Genomic DNA, 24,926 nt, shown 5'->3' with positions numbered 1-24,926 from the left:
AAAACAGTAAAGTTACAGGTTGGAAAGACACTCTAAGCACTCTTTAGAGCTGAGGGTAACTAAAGAGTTGAGTGATAATTCTTTATAGGTTCATCACTACGAGCAACCCCTTTCACATACAAGTAGTCATGTGTTCCACTGTTAATACAAAAATATATAGTCGCTTTAAAGACTGCATGTAAGTTTTTGCGCTTGGCAACACCCAACACTGTTGGGAAGCTTCCAACACATAACACATCCCAACTCACATGGCATGATATGGCGCAAAAACGGAAATAAAACTGACAAAATATGCCTTTAGAAAGCCAGAGAAAGGACATGATGATAATAAAAAAAACACAATAATAATAAAGAGTAATCTCTTATGGATACAAATGGCCAATAAACAGCATAAATCAAAAGCAATGGTCTTGCCAACAGTCCCTAGACAACTCAAATTTATCTCCATACTCTACTCCTGACTTAAAATAGAGAGAGAGAGAGAGAGAGAGAGAGAACTGCTAAAAGGGAAACTGGAGAGGCCATTTAGTGATTTGAGCAGTGAAGCTTCTCCGCTGCCAAGGACATGTAAGAGAGACAGAGAGACTGGGAGTGCCTCTCAATACATCAGATGTCAGGAGTGCTCCCTCCCACTCAAATGAATGGATCTTCTTTTGGAAAGCCCATAGAAGTTAGAGCAATCTAAAGTTAGTGAGCTATACAAAAAAAAATACAGTAAACGTCAAAGAACAAACAATCAAAAGGCCATATGACTGCACAATACTGAGTAACGTCTTCATGTGTGGGGAGATAAGCATCACAAAATTTCTAAATTATGTTCGTGTTGAATAAAAGAAAAAATTACATTAAAAAAAAGCATTTCCATCCTTGGGCTGCCTCTCCTTCTCCTTCGATGAGGCAGAGAGCTGTATACTGCGGCAAGCTCAGGCCTCTTCAAGCCACTCATTCTGAGCATGCAGCTTGATTGTAAAAACGTTTCCCCCTTCTTTAATCAATGGAAGCTGAACTATCCTGATTCATGGGGCACTCTGGAGTATATAAATATCTTCTGACAAGCTTGACTGCGTTCTCCCCCCACCAGCTCCAGACACAAGCTACTGGCCCCCCCAGTGTTCATATTATTCTTTTCTTCTGTACTTCCTTATTTCTTTTTTCATCATCCCAACCACATCTCTCTTGCTCTCTGTTTCTATCTCTCTGTCTTTGCTCTGTAAATTTTGCTTTAGCTATGACTCTAATCAGTCATTCTTTAGAGGGACTGTGCAACTGCAACATGACAATTTCTCGGAGAAGATAAGGCCGGGCAGATTAAATACACTGTTCAGTGTTTGAAGAAAGGAAAAAGTAAATTAAAGGAAAAAAGCAAAAAGGGAAAAACAATGAAACCATCATCACCAGTGAACACTGGAAACATTTTCTTCAACATTTATCCTCATTACTTATCGCCTGGGAGTCTTTTTTTGTCTTGTTTTTCTTTTTCTCTCGACAATAGAGAAAACATTTCTTCTTCAATTATCATTACTGAGGGGTGATTTAAAATCTGCAGAGCAAATCCATAAAGTACTTGAGAGATTTCATAAGGTAATGTCAGAGGTTATTTTAGAGAAAGGGTTGTCATAAAGCATAAACACAGGCATTTCCCTACTTTTGACTTATCTCTGATGATCATCTGGCCAGTGGCGAGCATTCACTCCTCTAACTTAATAGTTTATAGTGTGTCAGATATTGTACTGCATAATTAGCTACGGTCACACTAACAATACTGAATAATCACTCAGCAGAATCTCTAATCTCTAAACAGAATTTTATTGAATCAAAATACAATGTGAAGGTGATATTGAGTGAATAAGATGACAGCAATGAAATAGGACATAGGCAAAAGCAATACAAAACTAAATAAATTACATCTGGTGAAGTGTGACAGAAGATAGGCATGTTCCTTCGGCAGTTATGTAGACATGAGTAGGTTAGATAAGATATTCATCAGCTGTGAATTTAAAAATATTGTTCATCCAGATCTACTGTCATACAATCACAGTTTTTCCATGCTTATTTAACGGCTGATTTTCTCAGTTCAACAAGCTGTGACAAGATGCACAAGTCTGAAGAGGTCTTGACTATTTGGGTTCTAACTGACAGAAATACCGGTGCGTCTTTTCTCCAGTTTGCCGTATAAGTTGGATTTTATTGAGTGAATTGATTTTAGAGCCAGATGAGTCTATGAGTTGTGCTTATCAATGGACCCCATTAAACACTTGTCACCCCTGGCGAATTTCTTTGACCATGCAAGTCATTGTCAGCATACAGCAGTCTGGCTAATCAATGAGTGCTTAATTACATCTGGTGCATGGTCCAGAGGTGCAGTAAAACAATATGCCCGCACTGTCAGTGTCATCCTTTGTAGAGACAGATGGTACTTTAGTCAGCGACATTGCGAGGATGCACTCACAAAAGAATTTGGGACTTAGCTGAAAATGTCAACAGTTGGAGTGTGTGACGAAACAAATGTGACAAGACAAGATAAGAATGTCATTTGGATTTCACTCTAAAAAACAATTAGGCTTCTCTTATCACGTTCATGAATCTGCCTCTTGACACAATACACAACAATAGGCCAAGACTTAATGTTTACAGATTAACAACATCTTCTATTCTCTACCATGATTTTGCATTGTCCCAAGTAGCATAAAAAGATGATCTCAACAAGTAAAACTCTATTTGCATATGGGGTTTAATGGAAATATGCATATTGCTCTTTACACAGTCAGCTAAAGCAGTCACCAAGGTTTGCAATGACGTCTTAAGAAAATAGTCATAATGTTGAAGTTCTACTGTACCAAACACTACATAGTCAGGGTCATCGTCATACTGTATGTTATCTTTAAGCAGAAATGGGAAAAGGCTTTTAATGGTTTAGAATAACTCTGCGTCAGAGGACCTGTTGGCTGAGACACCTACTGTATGTAAATTTGTAGGCCATCACCGGCTTGATCAGCATAGGGCTGACAACAAAGTGAATTAAGCCTCATCTAAATGTAAATGAGGTTTATACCTTTGGCAAACAGCTTACATAACCAGTATCTATTTTAATAAACCAATTAGATTTTACTCTGTGCTATACTAACGGAACAAAATAAAATCTGTGCTTTATGAAAATGTACATGGGATGCGGATAGCTATCAACCAAAGTAAGGAAAAAGGGGGCACAAAACCTCACTGAGTTATAGGTCTGTATAAATTTCAAATGAAAACGTCTGCTAGAAATACCATGTTTCGGTCATTCAGTCTGGTTAGAGAGGAGTAAAATAGACATAGGCTGTCATGAAAGACCATTTAAAAAAATATACATGCCTGTCCAACATGCAATACATGTGGCAGGAGCTAACACACTAGTCTCCAATTTCCTTCCTGTCATTGGTATCACAGATATCAGACAGAGTGTATGAAAAACAGCAGCTCATTTCATAAGCCTTACTGATACTTCAGGTATGCACACTGTCTTATCAAGTGTGAATATAGGCACTAAATTTACTGTAAAAACAATATGACATGCTCCTAGGTGGATGAACCTAGAAATATTATATTGTTTTCAACCTATAAAAAGACTTAATAATGAGTGAACAGACCTCGTTCTCTTCTACAAGTGTAGCTATTTTCTCTGGCAAAGCATACATCAGATTTAAGTTTTTATCCAAGGACTGTCTTGAAAATTGCTAGTCCTCTACCTAGTGTAACAAGTGCAACAACAGCAATGTTCAGAAATTATATGAATAAGTAGATCTCATAATACAAACACCACCACCTGAATAAAAACACATTCATTACATCAATATTGGACTAATACTGTGTATAACATTAAAGTAAGAATTATTTCACCTCATTAAATGGACTGTACTTATATAGCCTTTTATCTAGTCTTTTCCAACTACTCAAAGCGCTTCAACTACATATCACATTCACCCCATTCACACACATTCATACACTGATGGCAGAACTGCTCAACAGTTGAAAGAAAGTAATGCATTCACACTCACTCACACACTGAAGGCGCAGCCCTCAGGAGCAATTTGGGGTTCAGTGTCTTGCCCAAGGACCCTCTCTACCACTAAGCCACAGTCACCCCACATTATCATCATCAAATATTATTAAAGAAAAAAACAAAAATGCAATATCAAATGTTTATAACAACAACAGCAAAAAAGCAAGGCAACATTTCATCACTGATGTCAAGCCAAGTTAAGTTTGTTTGAGTTATACAAAGTAACTCAGCGACTGTATTTGAGGGAAATCAATAGTGAATGAAAACACAGGTGCTGGTTTTCTTTGCACAAAATCCTGTTTATATTATACCACGATAACTTATTCCATGGATAAATTAGTGGGGATTTACGTTCTTTACCTAAGGTTTCATAAGATCCTCATAAATCACATAAAAATATGTTTTTTATAAGGCTAGCCCAACATACATAAAGCAAGTGGGGTTGTTAAGATCACAATGTGTTTTCTTGTAAGAATTTCAGTTTCTTATTTCATTAAATGTCAATAAAACATAATGCATATGTTAATATCCTGCACAAAATATTTTACAGCACAAATACCTTAAAGAATACAGTAACACTGACATTCTGTATCTTTTATAGAAGTAGTGTATTTAGTCATACTATGGTAAAATGATGACGTTGATTGAACGTGGAGTGGTTCCAGCAGTTTCTATGCACTTTTTAATAAAAAATGTTCTGCCATAAAACCTTCCACCACTGGAAGATGATAACCACACACTTTTTACAGCCACTTTTAAAGACCACAAAGGGTGTGTGGGTTTAAATAGATTTTGGGAGGAGTATCACTTTAAGAATAACTTCAATGAACAGCTTTGCAATAATTAGAAAACTATCAGAAGATAAATGTTCAGTACAAGTTAACTAGGCATACACATAGAGTACACTTTGAAAGAACTATTATAAACTAATATCAAGGCTCACTTTAAAGTAAGGCGGACAAAATCAGTGATGCTTAAATGAAACAGCAACAGGGCTACATTAATTTGACATTAGCTGGCAAACATCAATTCAACCCCCATTCTAACTTTAGTAATGCATTTGCTGGAAAGAGATTAATATCAATTCCATAAATCATTCAGGAGATACATCCGGAGCCAGAGACACTGGTATGTTAGCTGATCTCAGTGTGGAAGCTCAGTGCCCATTAATCAATGTCTTGAGCTTCTCTGGCCATGTCATTTGGGGAAAAAAGGCAAATATATAAAAAGGGCAATCACCGCACTGATATCTCATCACAATCCTCATAACTCAATCCTAATGTAACACGTTTAGTCCTTTACACATCGGTACTATATATATGCACTCACCTTCACATGCCTCTTGTCTACTGTGTACAATTAGGTGGATTAGCTTCCCTATTTCCTTATTTATCCCTTTATATGCCCACACAAGATTGGTTTTCCTCTTGTGAAATGAATTAGTAATAGGCCTAGGACATGTGACAACTGTAAGAAAACTTTTTCTCTTTGAAAATCAAGTGTATCAGAGACAGCATAATAGTAAAAATCAACTTTGGAGAACAACACTGACAATATCACCAAGGCCAGACATCAGAAAGCAAACAGGGTGAAGCTCATCCCAGTCTGCAGAAACCAAAATGGGCTTGTCTGTGGAAATATGAAATCTGAGTGCCATCTGAACCTAATCTCCACACAGAGATTCAGTCCCAGAGAGACCCCCTGATTCCCTGATTTACTCTGCCTACTTGTGCTTGAGTGTGTGCCTTTGTGTAGGTCTAACCAACTGACCTTGTCAGTGGTGAGAAAGGACTTTATTGTCATTGTGGTGCCATTCAGCTGTCATAAAAAGTGGCAAACAAAGGCCATTAACAAATGACACTAGAGCATATTAACTTTGTCTTACTGTATGCCTAGCTCCAACAAAAGAGATGGACAAGGTAACAGGAATTTCTGTGTAAGTAGTTCTGCCAAAATAAAATATACAGAGAAACAACAAAAATAACCATATAATAACAACAAAAAATTAATGCTAATATTAAATGTGTAACGGAGTATACAGTATACTGTATAATGCACAGAGTATATCTGTATATATTCATATTTAGACAATGAGTAAATGAACATCATCACTATACTCTATTCATTCCCAGAGAGAGACACATGCATTTACGTACACATACACATACAGTATATACATTGAAGTATGTGAACAAGCACATAAATGATACAAAAAGATTGTCTCAAAAGAATAATTATTTGTTTTTCATATATGATTAGGCCATAGTACAGGGAGAATATAGGTAGAAACCCGCCCCAAGAAAATACCTCAAACAACACCTGCTCTTAAGTCCCTGTGCTGACCTCTAGTTATTCATAATTAAGATTTTAAGATCCTAGCACTAGTCTATAAATCTTTATATGAACTGTCCCTGGTACTGTTGCCAAGATATGTCATGGTCTTGATCAAGCTCTCCATAGACTCACAGTTTGTTGCAATACCCGAAAACTCAATTATATATGCTGAAGATGCCTTCTGCTTTTGTACCCAAACCCTGAAATAGTCTAATAGTCTTATTGACTTTGCAGAAGATTCTGTAAGCCTGCTTCAGCTGCTCACCTGTAATTGTTTTCTTTTAATATAAAGCACTTTGAATTTCTAAAGCTATTATTAGTAGCAGTAGTAGTAGTACTAGTAGTGGTATTGGTTGGGGCTTATATCTTGATTCAAGCAGTCCTGATGCCTAGTGAAAGTGGGAAAGCATGTCAAAGATACGAAGCCTGGTATGAGAAAACTCTGCTTCCAATTGATTTCTTGTTTATTCTCAGACTATGTAAATACGCCACATCTAATGAACAGAGATTGTGGGCTGGAACAAATAGCCTGATAAGGTTGGATAAATATGATGGTGCTAATCCATGCAAAGATTTAAAATTCAAAAAAAGGACCTTGATGTCAGCTCCAGTTTGAATAGGCAGCCAATGAAATCAGGTTAGAATTAGTTTACTGCGGTCAAATTTATTTGATCTATCTGTAATGACAATTCGAGCTGCTGTATTTTGAACAAGCTGGAGATGTTCAGTGGAAACTTTTGGGTGGAGTAGGTGGCATTCAAATAATCCAGTTTTGAAGAAACAAAGAAGTGTGTCGGAGTTTCTGTATCAGTAACTGATAGGATGGGATCGATTCTAGTTGTAGGTGCAATTTTTGTAATATTAGATGCAAAAACACAGAGAAATGCTGCAAAAATTGTATAGCAATCAAAATTAAGGGTAATGTGTGAAAATAACTGTACATGTCTGACTGAAGGAACAATTAGGGTATCAGCCTTATTTGCGTTGGAAGGGACATGGAATCACCTTTTTGTTCCATTTGCAGTTGGGTAGCATATGTCATACATGTTATGCATGTCACATTACATGCTATATATAACAAACTGATCACAATGCTATTTCTCGTTAAAAGCTTTCCCAGAATACCTCAATGTTTGTTTTTCCAGGTTTTCAAACATGCATAGGAACGTTTGTAGTTAGGTTAAAGGATTTGTCAATGTGTTGATGTAATTTTGTGACTGACAATGCAAAGCCTGATCTATTAAATCCAACATACTGTCTGTAAAATATCCACCTCTTTAGTGTGTGTGTGTGTGTGTTTGCTGTTTTGGGGTAAGGGAAGGCCCGCGAGAAATCTTGTAATTATTTGCAGCCACCACTGACCATAGCAGTGACATTCAATACCAAATAACAATGTCACCAACATGAAAATAACAATGTAACAAAATTTCATGGATTACCATTATACTGTAACTCCCACCTTATTTCACTGATATGGCGTTTTTCAAATTTACTACTCACCACTCTCAAAGCAAGCATCAAAAACCAGATGTCCTTTTCGCGGAGCTCCTGAGTGACCTGGTGGGCTCACCATCAGTTTGTTCACATTCCCCACCAATGCATCCTCTCCTCCAGTTTCACTGCCTGAAGAACAAGTGCAATATGTAGTAATAAGATAAGTCTCACTTTATTCAAAGGTGTTGTGTAAAAATGTGTTAAATACGCATTTCTAACTTCATTTTAATGGATTTGATCCCTGAGCCCTTTACCTTAAAGTGAAAAAAACATATGCTGCCATGCAGTACCTTACACCACCACTACCCAAATTATGGGTAAAAATAAAAAGATAAAAAAGATACAAATTATCACTCCTTAGAAATTGTGACATATACATCACATCTTTCTAATGGGGAGTTTTGTCAACTTTAAACTACAAATAAAACAGTTGCTCTGCAGTGCAAAATTGAGTAACACAAATAAATATCAAAGTAAGGTTTAAAGAAGTAATCTTTATTTTTTGTTTGCAGCACAAATAACATCTGCACTTAAGCATATGGACATATCTAATTTACACATTGCTGCTTAAATGTTGGGCTTTGTTTGCTGTTTTTGCATTGCATAACTAAATAAAAGTAAAAGCTGTACTTTTGATTATGTTATTATTTTTTATTTTTCTAATAGTTAAAATTATTAGTTAAAGACTTTTTGTGATCAGGCCAATACATTTCAACAGGGTTTAAAATTATTTCTTTTCATTTTAACACTTGGTGTCCTTGCATTAAACTGCTTGCAAATGGCCTTTACCTACCTGAATGAGATGATATGGTCATTCTGATTGGTCTGTGTTATGTTTACATTTTTTAATCATGTGTACATTTTTATGCATTTGTATTTTTTATGAATCTGTGCAATTGTTATTTCTATTTTTAAAAAGTTAATAGATAATTTAATTTATTTTAAAAACAACAAAGATTTAATTAGTCAACTGTCCTTTCATATTATTTGGTCACTTTGTAATCTGTCTTTTCATACCTAATATCCACTCACTGTAAGTGGCACAGGCAGAAACAGTGCAGTGGCAGTAACAAAAAATATTTTCAAACTGAATGAAAAGCAAAATGCTTTACTGCATATAAGTACCTGCACCTCAATCACTTGTACTTGTGATTGTATATGCACATTAAAGACCAGAGGCATTACGACAGCAGAGTTTGGATTATAGTGAATACTAGATGGAAAAAACGTTTTCGAATCAGCATTCGAAAATTAAGATGTTTTACAAGCATGATGAACATTACAGATGTAGATAGTATTAGTCCTTGTATTTAAAGATCTGTCCATTATTTTTGGCTCAAATCTGTGTTATGCATTTATCAATAAAGTGGCGCGGATTATAGCAATTTAGGAGCGTAACGGACAAAGACCATGTTACATTACATAGTTAAGCAAGAGCAACTTCAGGTACCGACGTCTAGCTAATTAGCTACACATCAGTTAACTGTAGGAGCTATCCCTAACTAATCTAGGTAACATTGCTAGCTAACAAATACAATACACCTGCACTACTGCTCGCCCTTCCCACGGCGAAGTGGTTAACGTTAACATGCCAGCAGTTTCCTTCCGTGAGGTTGACTAACGTAGCAGCAAAGCTAGCTCATAACAAGCTGGTGACATGACTCTTGTTTACATCCTTGTACCTGCTAGCTAGAAGGTTAGCACACTTTACGTTAGCGTCAATATAAAGACACGCAGCAAACCCGAAACATGCAGCTATTATTTTTCAGACAACTGGGCATCATCCGCTTCCTTCGCTTGTATATCAATGAAGGTGAAGCCAGGTAAGGCTCATATTTACACACCAGTCTCGACGTCTCTAACAGTGTTCTCCTCCATCTTCCTTTCCATTCTGTTACAGAGCAGCCGACGCTCTCTGTGTGTTGCCACGGCAACGGAGCAGAAGGAAGAGGGAGAGGCGCTGTCATCATTACCAGTACACCGCTGCAGACATACTAGACATCCGTTTACATATGCAGTGCATATAGGTAAGCTTAGCCAAGTTCAGTTGAATTATATGCACTACAGTATCAGAACAATGGACGCTGATATTGATTTGATATTGATGAATTCTGCACTTCGATCCAAGTGCACAAGTCATGAAATACAAGAAACCAATTAGCAAAAACAACTCAGAAATGCTGATCAAAGTCATTTCTGTATTGCTAATTTCTAGTCTCAATCTGTCAGTGTGGCTCAGGAAAACTTGTGGAAATATATAGCTCTAATTTTGTCAATTTCACAAACTAACATTCCCAAAATGTTCTGTATTTATAGTTATATTAATATTGTTAATATAATTAGGGGAAACTTCATAAACCAGTGTGCAACATAGTATACTTCTGACATTCACATTCTGCAGGCAACACTAAACCCGAAATTACTCCCATTACACTGCTTGTAAACTGTAATCAGTATATTGTACACACCTCAGTTTTATTGCAGACATACCTGCATTTTTAATGGTATTTTCAGAGCCAATCATTGCAGGCAGCAGCCAGAGATTCTGAATTATCCTGTAGATTGTAGATTGATTAAAGCTGGAGGTTTTCTAGACAATTGGAGCATAGATGTCATCAAGGCCAATCAAGCCTGGCCCTATTCCTTTCCCATTACAAAGGCTGCACCTGATTAAGTACATCAAATGAGCAGCCGCACAACTCCTGGAGCAAGAGGCATACAGACTGCTGCTAATTTTCAGGTTATAAGCTGTGTGTAACAGGACCAAATGAATAAGACCAGGGAGAGGGCAATGATTTTTCTCTCTGTGTGTGATCTGTATTTGATGGCAAGCATCAACAGGCCGCTGAGTAGATAGGTCGGACTGATTATTTCTCAGATGACAGGAAGAGAATACAGAGCTGCTGTGTAATATTTTGTTAAAATTGAAAATTGAATAGCTGTCCTCCATGCTATGTCATTCCTTTAACACTATGCCAATTAAAGAGCTCTATGGTGGTACAATCATTCATTTTCAAGAGGGAAATTGAAATTGAATTATGGAGCATGAGAAGAATGAATTAGATACATGTTTCCCTTGTTTCTCAGCTCTTACCAAATAGAGAGACTACATAGGAGTAGTTGAATGTACCGCAAGATCCAGAGTTGGTGCACTTAAAATACACAATGTTTGTTACCTGATCTTATGGCTGAAACTCACATTTGGTTGTTGACTTCTTGAAAGACGATTTGCGATACATAACATGACAAGATCTGTCAGATATGGTCATTTTAAGGTCTCTTTCCTAAGCTGTGATATTGTTCAGTTAAAGAGACACTGAAATTAAGGTAACATTTTCTAAAAAATATACATATGTTTAAATCTCCTCATTACAAACAGTTAGAGAGTCTGTGGTCCCTTAGTGATGTTAACATGTATCTGAGTTTATTACGGCAATGCTTTGAGTCGCGTGAAGTCTTTTCTTCTTGATGGCTTTCCTTTTCTTTTAAAGCTTCATATTCTATATGTGTGTCCTCCTTTAAAACATGTCTGAAGGAGAAAAAATAGCAACACTTTCAACACTGTCTGCCCAAGTAACACTCTGCGTGTACACAGTATGTTTCTTGGCATGATGTCTGCAAAGTGCAGCAATGATTTAATGAACACATCCATCACTGGAAAACAGAATAACATGAAAGAGAAGAACAGTCCACACCGTGTTCTCTCAAATTTTAATTATCTCTCAGGAGAGTGTATTTTAACATGCTTATCAAAACATTTTTGACCTCTAATGATTTTGGAACATATGAATGTGCTTCACATGTAGACATCCCTGTCATGGTTTAATACAGAATCTACAGTAACATTGAGAAATTGTGGCTATTTTAAGCGTTGGTGGCTAATGACGTGAGGACACACTGCACCATCAAAATCCTGTGCAGAACATATCAGAAACCCCTTGGGGAAACAGTAGCTTTGGCACTGCGAAGGTATTTTTAAGCCTTGCTTTTCAATCTTTCAGAAAGATACTTTTTCTTCTAAACTGTAGAAATGATCAAATAAGTCAGTGCTTGTAGCTCAGTACCATGACTGAAAGGAAGAAAAAAAAGACAACACGAAGGTGTTTATGTTTCCAGCCTGAAGCACGTGTGTGTGTGTGTGTGTGTGTGTGTGTGTGTGTGTGTGTGTCTGTGTGTGTGTGTGTGTGTGTCTGTGTGTGTGTCTGTGTGTGTGTGTGTGTGCTGAGGGAGCAAATCTATGTTTTCGTATTTGTATTCCAGCAAGTACAGGGAAACCCTTTTTACTCTGGCCAGCTAAGGACTTCCACACATGAAGTCCATCATCAATGAAGGAGGAAGTCGTGCAAAAAATCAAAACACAGGGCACAAGTGGCAGCGGGTTGGAGACAGGTGGTTGGTGAGAGGCAGGGGGGGTGCAGAGACCAGCCAGCAGTACACAGAGAATCACTATGGTGACAGCAATCAGGGGGCTCAAGGGAGTGAGGCTTGGTCAGAGAGGAAGGCTTGAGAGGCAGCTGACTGAGGAATCAGCCCTCACTCTGGATGATTCGACTGACAGCTCCCCCCAGGGCTCTGCCGGACCAGCCATCCCCAGAGACCACAGGCTTTACAGAACAGGGATGTGGCTAGCAGCCCTTTTCTAAAGGAAAGAAAAAATGGAATTGAAGCCATAGACAGTACAACAGTGCCGTAACACAGTCATGTCGTTGATGATACTGATCACATAATCCTGCTACTGGTGAAAATGTAAAAAGAGAAAATGTGCTAATTTAAAACATGTAAACAATATTATATGCCACATCCTTGATAAGTGTGAGTCTCTCTACATATTTTTATGTTTTCCTGTTTTACATAAACATCTGTTAAAACTAACAGTTTGCTAACACTTCCTGTGCTTTGTACCTTGCCGTTACCCCTTCTCTCGTCCATTAATTGTCACACTCTCTTCTCTCTTTATCTGTCACTTCCTCTGTCTCTCTGTCCCTTTCTCCCTCCGTCTCTGCTATGCTGGACAGTGTCCACCTAAACAGATGGTCCAGTGTCAATAGGCTGCTATTAACTGGCCGCTCTCCCCACTCTGATCCAAGATAGCAAAAAGCACATTCAAAGCACTGGGAATGAATCCTTTGCCAGGTTGATGGAGCCACGAGTAAGACACCACTAAGATTAGCATTAGTGAAGATGATGGCAATCCCAATCACTCTGTCAGCATCATTTTCATAAAATATTTTGTCTTCTGTTATTTTCTCCTAAAACTTAAGCTTCAACTTCATAAACATTTTGCCTTTATTTACATACACTAGATGCAGTTACAGCACACTGTGATTCATACACACTGAAATCTCTCAGGTGTTATCGACTGAAACCAAGAATTTAGTGAATCATATCCTTGGCACAAGTCTCCCTAATCTTTTTTTCTTCCTTGTTTATTTGTTCCGTAGTTGGGATCTCCTGCCATGCCTGTGACTAGCTGCTTCGTCATCTCTCTGCCACACCCTGCCGAGGAAAAGGACAACCACCTGACCTTGATGCTCACATCAGCCCAACCCTCACTTTTTTCCTCTGCTGCCTATTACTAAGAGGTACCATTCATTTCCACTCTCTTGAGGTCTCTTGATATTGTACAGGTTTTATTACATTCCATTACTTTACGTGTACCTGTCATAAAAACATGAGACAAACCTGAATTATTTCCTTCCCAAAAGTCCTTTCCAAACTTGAATCCACAACCTGTTTTTGTAAGAACAATAATTAGATAACAGGACTGAACAATATTAGTCCTCACACCCCAACCGATCCATTTATCGCTGGCTGTATGTTTGATCTGGTCAGGGATTACACGAAAAAAGGAGAAGAGAGGAAAATCTAAAAGATAGGAGTGGCACAGAGAGGAAGGGATGTAGCGGCGATGGTGTCGCTGTTGCTAGAACAGTCTTCCCACCTTGTGGTAGCACAGTGAACTGTAGCTGCATCAATGCATGAGCAATGGGGGGAGAGAGAGAGTGATGCAGAGAGAGATGGAGTGAGAAAGATAGAGCGAGAGAGGGAGGGAGAGCAAAGGAGCGAGCCAGAGGGAGTGATACAGAGAGAGAGAGAGAGAAGAGAGAAAGCAAAAGGGAGGGGAGTTTAAACTAAGTGCTATGTTGTGGGACAGGCTAATCTGCTAGCGAGCAGCGTGAGGATCGGAGCGTATTGTGTGAGCCAGTGTGTGGGGGACAGATAAGGGAGCCAGCCAGCCCGCCAGCCCGACCCACCGACCCACCAACTGCCTGACTGCCTGTTTTAATGTGCTGACTCTGGGGAGATTTAAAAAAAACCAGCATATTGACTCCTTAGACGTGTGCGGAGACCCTGGGCACAAACGCCACCACTACAGCCACAGCCAGCAGCGGTGCATCAACAGACAGTGGGAGAAAGAAAAAAATAGAGCGCTGAAAATTCACAACTCTAAAATCAGAAAATTAAAGAGGATTTTTTTTTTCCCCTCTTTTTTCAGTTGATTTCATTTTTTCTTTCTTTTTTGTGTTCCCGGGACTGACTCCCAACCGTAGAGAAGAAAAACGGGAGGAAAGAACTGAAGAGAATCTGAAAATAAAAGGACAGAACGAAAAAAAAAGCACCGAATCTGAACATGTTCGAAATAAGCCGAACACTCAACGCCGCTTTGTTGAGCAATGAGGTAAAGACATTTGGATTTGCTTCTTTCTCCACACCTCACCTGTGTATGTCTGCTGCCAACCATTCTGTCATGTGTGTTATTGTATGTCTGTGCGTGTGCGTGTCTGTACACTTGTGAATGTGATGACTGATAACAGCAGCAGCTTATTATTATATTTCCCTGGCATGATAGTCAGTACGGAGAAAAAGGGACTGCTACGCTTCTCACACTCATCCTGGCTTGTAATAATAAATGGAGAGCTAGTGCCTAGACTTTATATCCCCCTATTGTAACAAAACCAAGGTAGCTATCAAACCCATCCAGCATAGGTTTGCTTGTGAAATTGCCCACCTGGGGCTAAAATTGTATGTGTGCCTTCATGTGCACGTACACTAAATCTGTAAGTGCGAGTGTGTATGCCTGTATGTGTGTGTGTGTTCACACATGCATTTGTGTGAGAGCAAAGTGTTCTGTCATCCTCCTCTAGCTCCTCTTTCTTCATGCCCCCCCACCCCAACCCCCACCCTCACCCCCACCCCTCTTCTGTCCTTAACCATTCTCACCGTCCTTCCTACCTGCTGTTATCTGTTCTCCTTCCCTTCTCTCACACCCCTTCCCTCTCTCTTTTTTACTCCCTCTCTGTCTCTCTCTCTGTCTCTCCTCCTGTGTCTATGTATGAGTGTGTGTGTTCTGTGAGCAGCGTCTCAAGATGATGGCGAGGTACGGGCAGCTCTCGGGACTAGCAGCCAGTGGCGTGGGCTCCGTCCCCGAGACGCACTCGCCGCTATTTCCCAGGGATCTCTTGTCATCGCCAGCCCAGATGGGCTACAGGTCATCCCTGGTAAGAGGATAGACAGACCAATATATCTCCATCTCTTTAATGAACACAGGCAAGCATTATACCAAGAAAAGAAACAGGGAAAAAAAGAAGAGTAGTAGCATATGTGAATCTGTGTGTGTGTGTGTGTGTGTGTGTGTGTGTGTGTGTGTGTGAAAAGAGCAAAAGGGCAGAAGGAGAGCAAATCAATTGTGGGATTCTGCCTGTATCCCCAATGGATAGTATTAGTAAATATTTACATTGTTATGTTTGTTCAATTACGGACGCCTACTCTGTCTTTAGCCTCTGCCAGTCAGACTGTTATCAAGGGAATTTGAGGTGTTTATATGTGTGTGTGCTTGCGTGTGTGATTTTAAGTTTGTTGTATTTTGTGAATTCTGTTAGCGTCTGCAGTGTTTGCATTTAATGTTTGTATTTGCCCAGTGATAATGAATTAACTTACGTAGTAAATCACTAAATAAGCATTAGCAGTACACCATTCTACCATTTTGAACTTTATATAACATGTGTAAGATGACAGATTTCAAATGACATTTGATCATAACTATCAATCTAATTCAATTCCAATAACCATCTGACGAGTCACATTAGCAGAGGAAGCAGGAACGCTGTAGATAGATGGGATATTTTGCACTGGAGACAACATTACTCCATTTACATATAAGAAAATATTACTTCAAGGAGAAGGGAATAAGAGAGAAAAAGGGGCATGAGAAAACCCTGAGCGTTTAGGCAAAAGCGTTGTAAGAAAATCCCTGACTCGCCGCATTAAAGCGACATGAAGCTGTGGGTGTCTAATCCGCTGTGGGCTCTTCATTGGTTCGGCTCCCCTTCAAACTGGCTCAGATCCACACCCCAGAAGCCTTCATAACCCACTGTCATGCTGCTGACTGTACCCAGGGGTCTCCATCAACTGTATGCAAATGCATGGTGAGGATAAGCGGTGAAATACGTCCGTGAGGAGTTGGGTTTCAAAAATGTTTTTCAGTTTTTGCTTTGAATTCTTAAACAAGTTCAAAGACGTCCATGCAGTGATTTGTTGTTATTATACAGCGCACAGAATTACTGTGTTTTCCACTGCCCATTTACACTCAAACAGTGTTATCTGCTGTTTGCATAAAGCTGCTGGACCATAAAATATTTGTAATATAATTGACGTATTAACATATTTTGATGCATCTTATCAGCATCTGAATAGGTGGAATAACAGAATTTGAGGTGATTAGCCAGATGACCAGATGACTGTTTGCAAATTATATCAAATTTAACAACAGACTATAAATTAAGTAAGGCAAAAAAGTACCGACAAAATGAATTCAAAACATTGTTACAATAACTTAGTGGCTATGAGGTCCTCATCATACGTAGTTACATTTCTGGTTAAATGGTATGGTAATGGTTTATTTTTGTAGCATTTGTCATCAATGTGTTGCTGGTGATGAGGCATGTTCCTGTGTGTGTGTGTGTGTGTGTGTGTGTGTGTGTGTGTGTGTGTGTGTGTGTGTGTGTGTGTGTGTGTGTGTGGGCGAGGGCACGTGTGTGTAAGCGCATATGCTTGTGTATGCGTTAGAAAATGTGCGGTGTATATGTGTGCGTGCGCATGATTACCCTGGTTAAAAAAGACCATCGTTATAGTGATTAATGGTGCCTTCATTAAACACAGCAAGATCATTTGCATGCATTAGATAAATGTGCTGGAAGATTCTGGTGGCTCGGGTGTGTAAAGCTTCAAGAGCAGCAATTTTTTACCTCAGAGATATCAAACGGAAATACAATTTTAAACATTACGGCAGCAAAACATTACTATATATATCAAAAATGGAGTAAATTCATTGTTTTATAAAACAGTTATTTTATCTATTAACCATCTCTAACTGTTTTTAATATTACCATTCAAAATTAAGACACTAGAGTTTATTTCCATTAAATACTGCATTAAATGAATGCTTTGATAAATGAATAAATAGCTTCATGGTTTCGTCCTCCAACACACTACACACCTGCAGCAAAGTTTACCGTTACTTCCCCTGGCAACACTGCGTGTTCAGTTTGTTTAGAGCATTTGTGTGTGTTTATGCTACATGTCTTGTCTCTGTGTGTCTGTTTGTGTGTGTGCATGTTCTCAGTCGTGCATCTTTCGAGCTGAAGGACAGTGCGTTTAAAAGAGCATTCAAAGAATTAAATTCTGAACCCATCTGAACCCAGGCACACGGAAGAGAGATTCAGCATGCAATTAATGAAATTTAGACTGATATTCCTTTGTTGAAAATGAGCGTCCACAGTATCAGTTGACAGCATTAGGATGACCAGGCAATCTCAGCATGTCACCTTACACAAAGCGAAAAAAAAAAAAAAACGTGAGCATAAACTGAATTGCAAATGATTCTGTATTTCAGTCACTGAGATCTAATTTTCAAAGCCCACATCTGAAAACCTGCAGTGCGCCGTGCTTCAGAGCTGAATGCTGTTAATTTGTAGAAAGCTCTACTGATTACCCACTGCAGGCAGCTGCCGTTCTCTATGTGACACTAGGCTTTGTTTGACAACTCCAATCCTTTCTGTTCTTCAACATTTATAAAAAAAAAAAAAAATTAAAAAAAAAGAGGGTTGCATTTCAGACCTGCCTAAAGAGGTTCATCATCACCACAACAACAAACAGCAAAGAAGGAAGAAGGAGAGAGGGGGTGCATGGCACAGAAGCTGGCAAATGTGTGTAGCTACGGCATATTAGCAGCCAGGAGATAGTTAGAGGTCATCTCTATTTCATAACAATGATTAGCTCCTTCCATCTGCCGCTTGCTGCACTTCCCCTTTCCTTGATTGCAGTGTTCTCTATATCCAGGAAATTAGTTCATTTATGCTCCACAACCCTGCCAAACGATGCCACAGAGTGGAAAAGACACTCATAGTGAGAGAAACAGAGAGATGGAGATATGTGCAAAACACAGCATTGACAATAACAATCATGCCACAAGTACAATGGTGGTTGATTAATGCAGGACTGACAAAAACAAATGTGGTTGTTGTATTATATTTTGCTAACATGAACCATTAAAGGTGGGGTATGTGATTCTGGAGAAATCCAACCATGACAAATATCATGATATAGAGCGAACAACGACACAGCAAGTAATGTAACTAACGTTAGCTATGTTGTGGGTTAGCAAACTGTCGCTACAGTTGCTGCTGCGAAGCTAACAGCCAGAGAGGACGAGACGGTTTCCCAGAGCCAGCACACCAGCTCCAGACAGCGATACTCACAACTCTCCTGCAACTATAGCAAACATCACAACAACAGCATATCTTGACAAACTAGAAAGTAAGCTGAATGTCTGTGGACAAGTCATTTAACATTACCTGACACACAAATCATGGCTGGAATAGTGTTAGTTGTGTGGCTTAGTCCGAGCCACTTTATTTGTTTAGCATTTACAGAGCCGGGGCTGTGTACAAACACACCAGCTTTTTTATCAGGACACACACTGAACGGACAGCTAGCGGACTGTGAGGAGATATTCACTGAATATGACAAAAAGATGTGTATTGGATTAGAATTGCATACCCCACCTTTAAGTGATCTGCCAAGAAGATCAGAGGGATTGAGAAGTGCAAGAAAAGGCCAAAATATATCCTTTATGTCATTTTATCCTTTTTCATTTTAACTGCAATTACAGCAGCACATATGAATGAGATGTGGATGTGATGTGTTGCAGGTTCAGTAAAGTTTTTTAGCTATGGGGTAGTAGAAAAAAAAGACATGCTATTCAGCCATATCATCCCTATAGCATATATCAGACTGGAGCGGGTTATGACCGCACCGTGTCATAGAATTTACATGCAACATCATATGAACACAGACTGCGCAGCTTTCTGCGTGTGTGTCCGTCATGTCATGTTTGCACTTTATATGAGCACATGTGGTGTGTCATTTACAGGGAACACAGAGAGGCTGAGAGACACTGCGAGGGGGGCCTGAAGGGTTCAGATTTGTTGGACGAACTATATGTGTGTGTGTGTGTGTGTGTGTGTGTGTGTGTGTGTGTGTGTGTGTGTGTGTGTGTGTGTGTGTGTGTGTGTGTGTGTGTGTGTGTATTTGCTGGCCACCAGTGCTGTAGGGAGGGCCTAGAGATCAGCAGCTGAGCCTGTGTCCCGCTGGGAGCCATCACTGCAGAATGGAGCAGGTGTCTGCAGGCTCATGCACAGACACACACACACACACACACACACACACACACACACACACACACACACTGTAAAGCTAAGTGAACTCTCTCTCATTCTCCTCGTTGTCTCTCTGTCTCCGTCTCTCTAAGAGGTTTTTTTGTGCACACCTGCAGGATTGTCCGCAGGATGCCTTTTAGTGTGCATTTCATCACACATTACCATGTTTTTGATCATTACCTATTTTTCATACCCATCGACTCTGTAGGTGAGACATAAAAAAGGCTGGAGATGTTTATGTGATCCATAAACAAAAATCTAAGAACAGAATAGCCTGCTGCAGCAACATGAGCGCCAACGCCCAACCAAAGGTCACCTTTCTGTGTTCAGGTACTTTGACCTGGAAGTAATGACCTGTAATTTCGCCTATGTAATGGGAGTGTCAGGGCTCAGGGTTTCTGAGTAGAATATAGTCTGTGCGCTGCTGAATGTCGCTTGCCGTTCATGACAAAACAGCAGTAACACACTGATCATGTCACTTCAACAAACAAACACTGAGTAATTATTGTAGAGGTGGGCGAAGAGCAGAACCCACAATCCAAATATAAACAAAAGGGTCACCCCAACACCAAAAACCAAAGCAGAAGATTTTAACCTTCTATTATTCCCACACTGATTGACAGATATTTAATACACGGATTAACAACTAAATCTAACTAAATCTATTCGGGTTTTCTGATACTGATATTGTTTGTAAACACACAATAAGACAGGCTGTTGTTTTCAATTATGATCTGTTAAGAAATAAACAAAATGCAGGTTACTTTAAAGTCAGTCTCCAATGATATATGTATAAAATAATCATATTTATGTACTAAAAGAATACCGACAGGGGCCTTGAGGTAATAAAAAACATGCAGGCACACATAGTTATCACAGTTTATGTAGTAGTGCATTATATATCTGTGGTGGGCCTGTGAATTCTACTTTTGATTTACCTCAAATGAGTGGCTACGTTTGTATAGTTCAACAGGTTGAATAAACAAAATAATCTCACTTCCCGCCATTCATTTTTCTCCTTTAATTCAAAAAAATCCCAGGGCTGCTCTTTTGCTTGGTAGAGGAAAGCATTTAATTTCAGAGACAAATTTGTTGTCTTGGAGAATGTTTTCACATCCAGTTAGTTATTTCATTCGGCTTAAAAGGATAAATAGAAAGAGAATAATGAAACAGACAAGACTGGAGAGAAAGTAGTATTGTGTTTTCAAATTTGGTGAGATCTAACAATTACTTGGAAATATGCCTCAGCTACTGTTTGACAGTGAAGTCAAATTCAGAGGTTTTCGTCTAAATCTAATGTCATTTTAGGTCGACATAACGTTCCCTGTAAAGAGCAGCCTAAGGTGTGTATTGGATTTACTGAATTAATTATAAAACTGATCATTCTGTAGATATGTCAGCCTTATAAACTTTGACAAAAGAGGCATTAGCCAGTGCAAGCCCTTTACTGACCTGTCTGCGTCTGTGATAATCTCACTCAGATGGCTTCTGCTCAGTCGTCTCCTTCACAATAGACACAGATTCATAATGCAAACAAAATCTTCTGACGAAAATAACATTAAATCGTCTTTTTTCAAAAATGACATTTATAGATTATGCCCTTTGTAGACCCCAATTTGAGATATTATATGGAACAGACACCCACTTTAGGTGAGGACTCCTGACCAGACATTATCTTATCATTTTAAGAGCAGTGATGTGAGGAAATGTGCCTTATTGTCAACAGCTCAGTGCCTGTTGATGCTGAGCTGACTAACGCTGCCGATACTTGAGTGATTGTCTGCATCAGGGATCCTGGCATGTTGATGAACAACACTATTTTCTGTCCTCTCAGAATTGATAGTTTCAAAGCCAATGCAATTTTATCGATTCGCTAATTGCCGGGGATGAGGTAAAGTATCTGCTGTCACCATGAATAAATGATGTATGGCTGACTTGTGCATTAGTGCCGAGGATGAGTGACCATTCATGTTACAGTAGCTAGCCACTGGCTCCAATGGGAGGTGTCTAGTAGGGCCTGTGTTTATTGCATCTGCAGAAAAAATAAAGTAGTTTTAAATTATATTTTTTTTTCAATTGATCAGCTTAAGTAAGACAGCTGTTCTTGAAGGGTAGGCAAAATCAAGATAAAATAGTGGAAATTGAAGAAAATACTACAGTTATTTTTGTCCCAATGGAAGTAAGTGGTTCCTCTCCACAACCCAGGGAGATGCAACAACAGCATCATCATTATCTTGCTGACCCTTTACTCCCTTTAATAATAAATGTATTCTAACAGCAGGATTCATGTTTAAACAGTATACCATGGAGTCTGTCTTGAGCTGTATATATTGTAAATAACTTACTTCTGTAGGAGAAATATTGTCATTTACCTCTTTGTATTATTACATTTATCTGTCTTGGCTTAATTTAATGTAGCATTATAAATAGTGCATTTACTCAGAACATGACTTTTGTACACAATGTCTTGTTATTTTCATAGTGGAAAATTATTAAAGAATTTCTCTCTCTTCAATCGGCTAAATGTTTCAACAAAATAATTGAAACCTGTCTCCAAGCATGTAGGCATTTAAACTGAAACCCGGCAGAGTTTTTCTTGCCCACTTGCTTTTCTTCAAGCATGAGAAAGGGCGGTTAAGCATGAAGTGACATTTGGAGAGCTGGATTTCTGCAGCCTGCGCATGTTTTGGTCCACAGTACCGTAGGCCAGCCCTGTGAGGGACTCTAGATGCGTCTCATTTCTAAAAGGTTATTTCTTATCAAAAGCCGTAGTGCAGCCATTTATGGAGATCTGATAGTGTGAGGTTTTTGATGAGGTTTTAAACATCATTTCAAATGGCAGGTGGTGTTTCAGTGACTCACATTTTTCCACCTAAGATCTGAGTTTGAGATTCTGTAAAAGAAGAAAACAAGACTCATTTCTGCAGGGAGATACATCACTACAAAAATGACTAAAGTAAATAATGGAAATAAAAAGGTCTGAAAGTGAGCAGAAATCTAAAGAATCTCAAGTGAAAAGCTCTGTGTGCTTTGTGTTACTGTGTTGTGTGTGTGTGTGTGTGTGTGTGTGTGGGGGGGGGTGATTAAAACCTCCACCAGATGGACCACAGCAGTCGCCCTGTGAGTATGGATGTACCCCGACCGGGATCAAACGCAAAACGGGCTGCCATCCCCACAGCCCCAAAGCCCCAAAGCCCACCACTATACCCCGTGATCCACTGACCCACCACACTGCAGAATGGCCACCGCTTAATTTCACACAGACAGAGTCATCCAGTTTAGACTAGAAGACACAGAAATAAACAAAAGAAAATATCCTAGTCATCATGCCCATTTTTGAGACTCAAGAAACTCCAAATATAACAGATGCCATTATATTTACTATACATTAATGACAATTAACAGCAAGACTAAACTTCGTGATCAGTGTCTGAGCTGCTGGCCTGCTGAAGTTGAATGTCACCCCAAGCTGCGAACCACTCTGTTGTCCAAATGGACACTAATCCACCAGAGTCCTGTTGAGAATACACTCTGCGCCAGAACACATGCCAGACTCAACAGCCAATGCATACCTAAGCCTCTCTGGGAACCTCCACAAACCTTCTCTCATTTGTGTTAGGCTACAGCCTCAAAGACCCACCATTATCTCTGCCATAAATTTTTTTTTTTTTTAAACAGTGTGATTGCTTAATAGAAAAGAGTGGAATAAGAGAGTGTGTTCTGGTTTACACCGCAAAATTTCTTAATTTTAATGTGTGAATTTAACGCTTTCTTGAATGTTTTCTGTTGTTTTTTCTAGACAAAACACTAATTAATCAAAACACAGAAAAAGCAGTTATCTAAGCATGATTTTGAATTATATCTACAAAAGAGGGGTGCGTTTCTGCAGACTTTACGCAGCGATTGAACAAGCGTTTGCTCCCTATTCCACAGATAGACACAGAGCATTCAGCCTGAGCTTTCAAACAGCCCCCTGTCACATCTCTGCAGTCTGCAAAGCTCCAGCCATACCCAAACAGCTTTGAGTTAAAGTGGAAGAAAGCAGCTGTGACAAATGCAGCACAGCCTTGTTCCGGGATCAGCATGAAGAATTCATTTCTGATCTGAGGAGTTTCTACCAGGGAGAGTGACACAGGCAGGGGTTAAGCTGACTGTGTATCATGCCCACTGACATAGAGGGAAGAGGATGTAGGAGGAAAGCTTCAACTAGATTAGTTAAATTTCACCAAATTACTTGTATTTAATGTAGTGTATATTTAAGTAACATATGACATTTAGGGGATCCACTTTCCATAAGTGCCTTCTTGAATTCACACAGTTTTAGACTGGCAGGGCCAGGGTTAGTTTTTCCAAGAAAGATTTTCTAAAGCAAAATGTCAATCAATACCAGGAACACTGAACTCAAAGCATTGAGCTGTAACTCAGTAATGATCTCAACATGTGTTCATCCCTTTTTGTTAGTTTGTCAGCAGGATGTCTCAAAAGTGTATGAATGAATATCCATGGCTTTGAAATAATGAACAAATTATTAGATTTTGTTGTTGTTGTTCATATAACTACGAAAAGACAGATATTTTACTAGAATTCCAAATCACATATTTTCAGGGACAGGATATGATTTGAAGATAAAATGTAAGAGATATGCTTGATGTCTTTGTTTGTAACAGACTTTTATCATTGTAGGTGATGGTTTGTGCTCTCTTAATACCTTCTAGGGTTCCATGTTGGCAAGTCTTTGCCCTGGTGAATTGGGATTCTCTTTCAGTGTACACAGACTTTTCTTCTGATCTGCACCCATTTTGTATTTCAGTGACTGGCTGTGAACTTGTTTGTCCTCCCAAGATAATTTAACATAATTTGCTCTCAGTGGTTTAAATAAGGTGCCGTCGTGGTGATTCGGCTCCTCCTGCTTAAGGACATCAGTTTCCTCTTTGGAGCAGCTTTTGTGGCAGAGCTACTACCAACTGCTCCCCTCTATTACTAAATTATCAGAGCTCCATGGCACAGAGCGCCCTGCTTTTGAAGACAAAGAAAAGAGGTGATTTGATTGAACGTACAACAGCAATGCAGGTGCGCTGTGCGCCTCTGACCATGAAATTACCAAAAATCAGTATCCACACCGTGCGTGCCATTGATTCATGAAAATAAAGCCCCTGGTCTTAACACTGAAAGCAAACAACAAAAGTCAACTGAATCCAAACCGCCCATTGTTGTCCGCATACAGCTGCATTGTGTTAATAGCTGTCTGGTGTCTGGGATTCACTGATGGTGAGTTTGTCGCTGGGCAGGGAGACAGGCAAGTTGAAGGCTGTGATTCTCATTTGTTGATTGTTACCGGCAGA

At 39.2% G+C, this 24,926-nt stretch overlaps 2 protein-coding genes across 8 annotated transcripts in view; one reads left to right on the top strand and one right to left on the bottom strand.

The window, feature by feature from the left end:
- The window catches only part of agbl4 (AGBL carboxypeptidase 4), a 288,623-nt gene extending 278,772 nt beyond the window's left edge, over positions 1-9,851 (bottom strand). Inside the window, exons 1-2 of one of the 2 annotated variants that reach the window (XM_044199149.1) lie at positions 9,712-9,851; positions 7,874-7,996 (exon numbers count right to left, since the gene is read on the bottom strand). In XM_044199149.1, the coding sequence (XP_044055084.1) occupies positions 7,874-7,996; positions 9,712-9,757 (169 nt within the window). In that variant the 5' untranslated portion in view covers positions 9,758-9,851. The remainder of the gene's footprint in view (positions 1-7,873; positions 7,997-9,711) is intronic. The other variant, XM_044199150.1, reaches the window with a different exon arrangement.
- Positions 9,852-13,895: 4,044 nt separating this feature from the next.
- The window catches only part of elavl4 (ELAV like neuron-specific RNA binding protein 4), a 75,703-nt gene continuing 64,672 nt past the window's right edge, over positions 13,896-24,926 (top strand). Inside the window, exons 1-2 of one of the 6 annotated variants that reach the window (XM_044199139.1) lie at positions 13,896-14,546; positions 15,226-15,366. In XM_044199139.1, coding sequence (XP_044055074.1) covers positions 14,499-14,546; positions 15,226-15,366 — 189 coding nt within the window. In that variant the 5' untranslated portion in view covers positions 13,896-14,498. The remainder of the gene's footprint in view (positions 14,547-15,225; positions 15,367-24,926) is intronic. The other 5 variants (XM_044199140.1, XM_044199137.1, XM_044199138.1 and 2 more) reach the window with 5 other exon arrangements.

The sequence above is a fragment of the Siniperca chuatsi genome, linkage group LG6 (genome assembly GCF_020085105.1).
Source record: "Siniperca chuatsi isolate FFG_IHB_CAS linkage group LG6, ASM2008510v1, whole genome shotgun sequence".
In the NCBI taxonomy this organism is placed as follows: Eukaryota; Metazoa; Chordata; class Actinopteri; order Centrarchiformes; family Sinipercidae; genus Siniperca; species Siniperca chuatsi.
The sequence above is the reverse complement of the archived record's forward strand: the minus strand, read 5'-3'. Positions and strand labels throughout refer to the sequence as shown.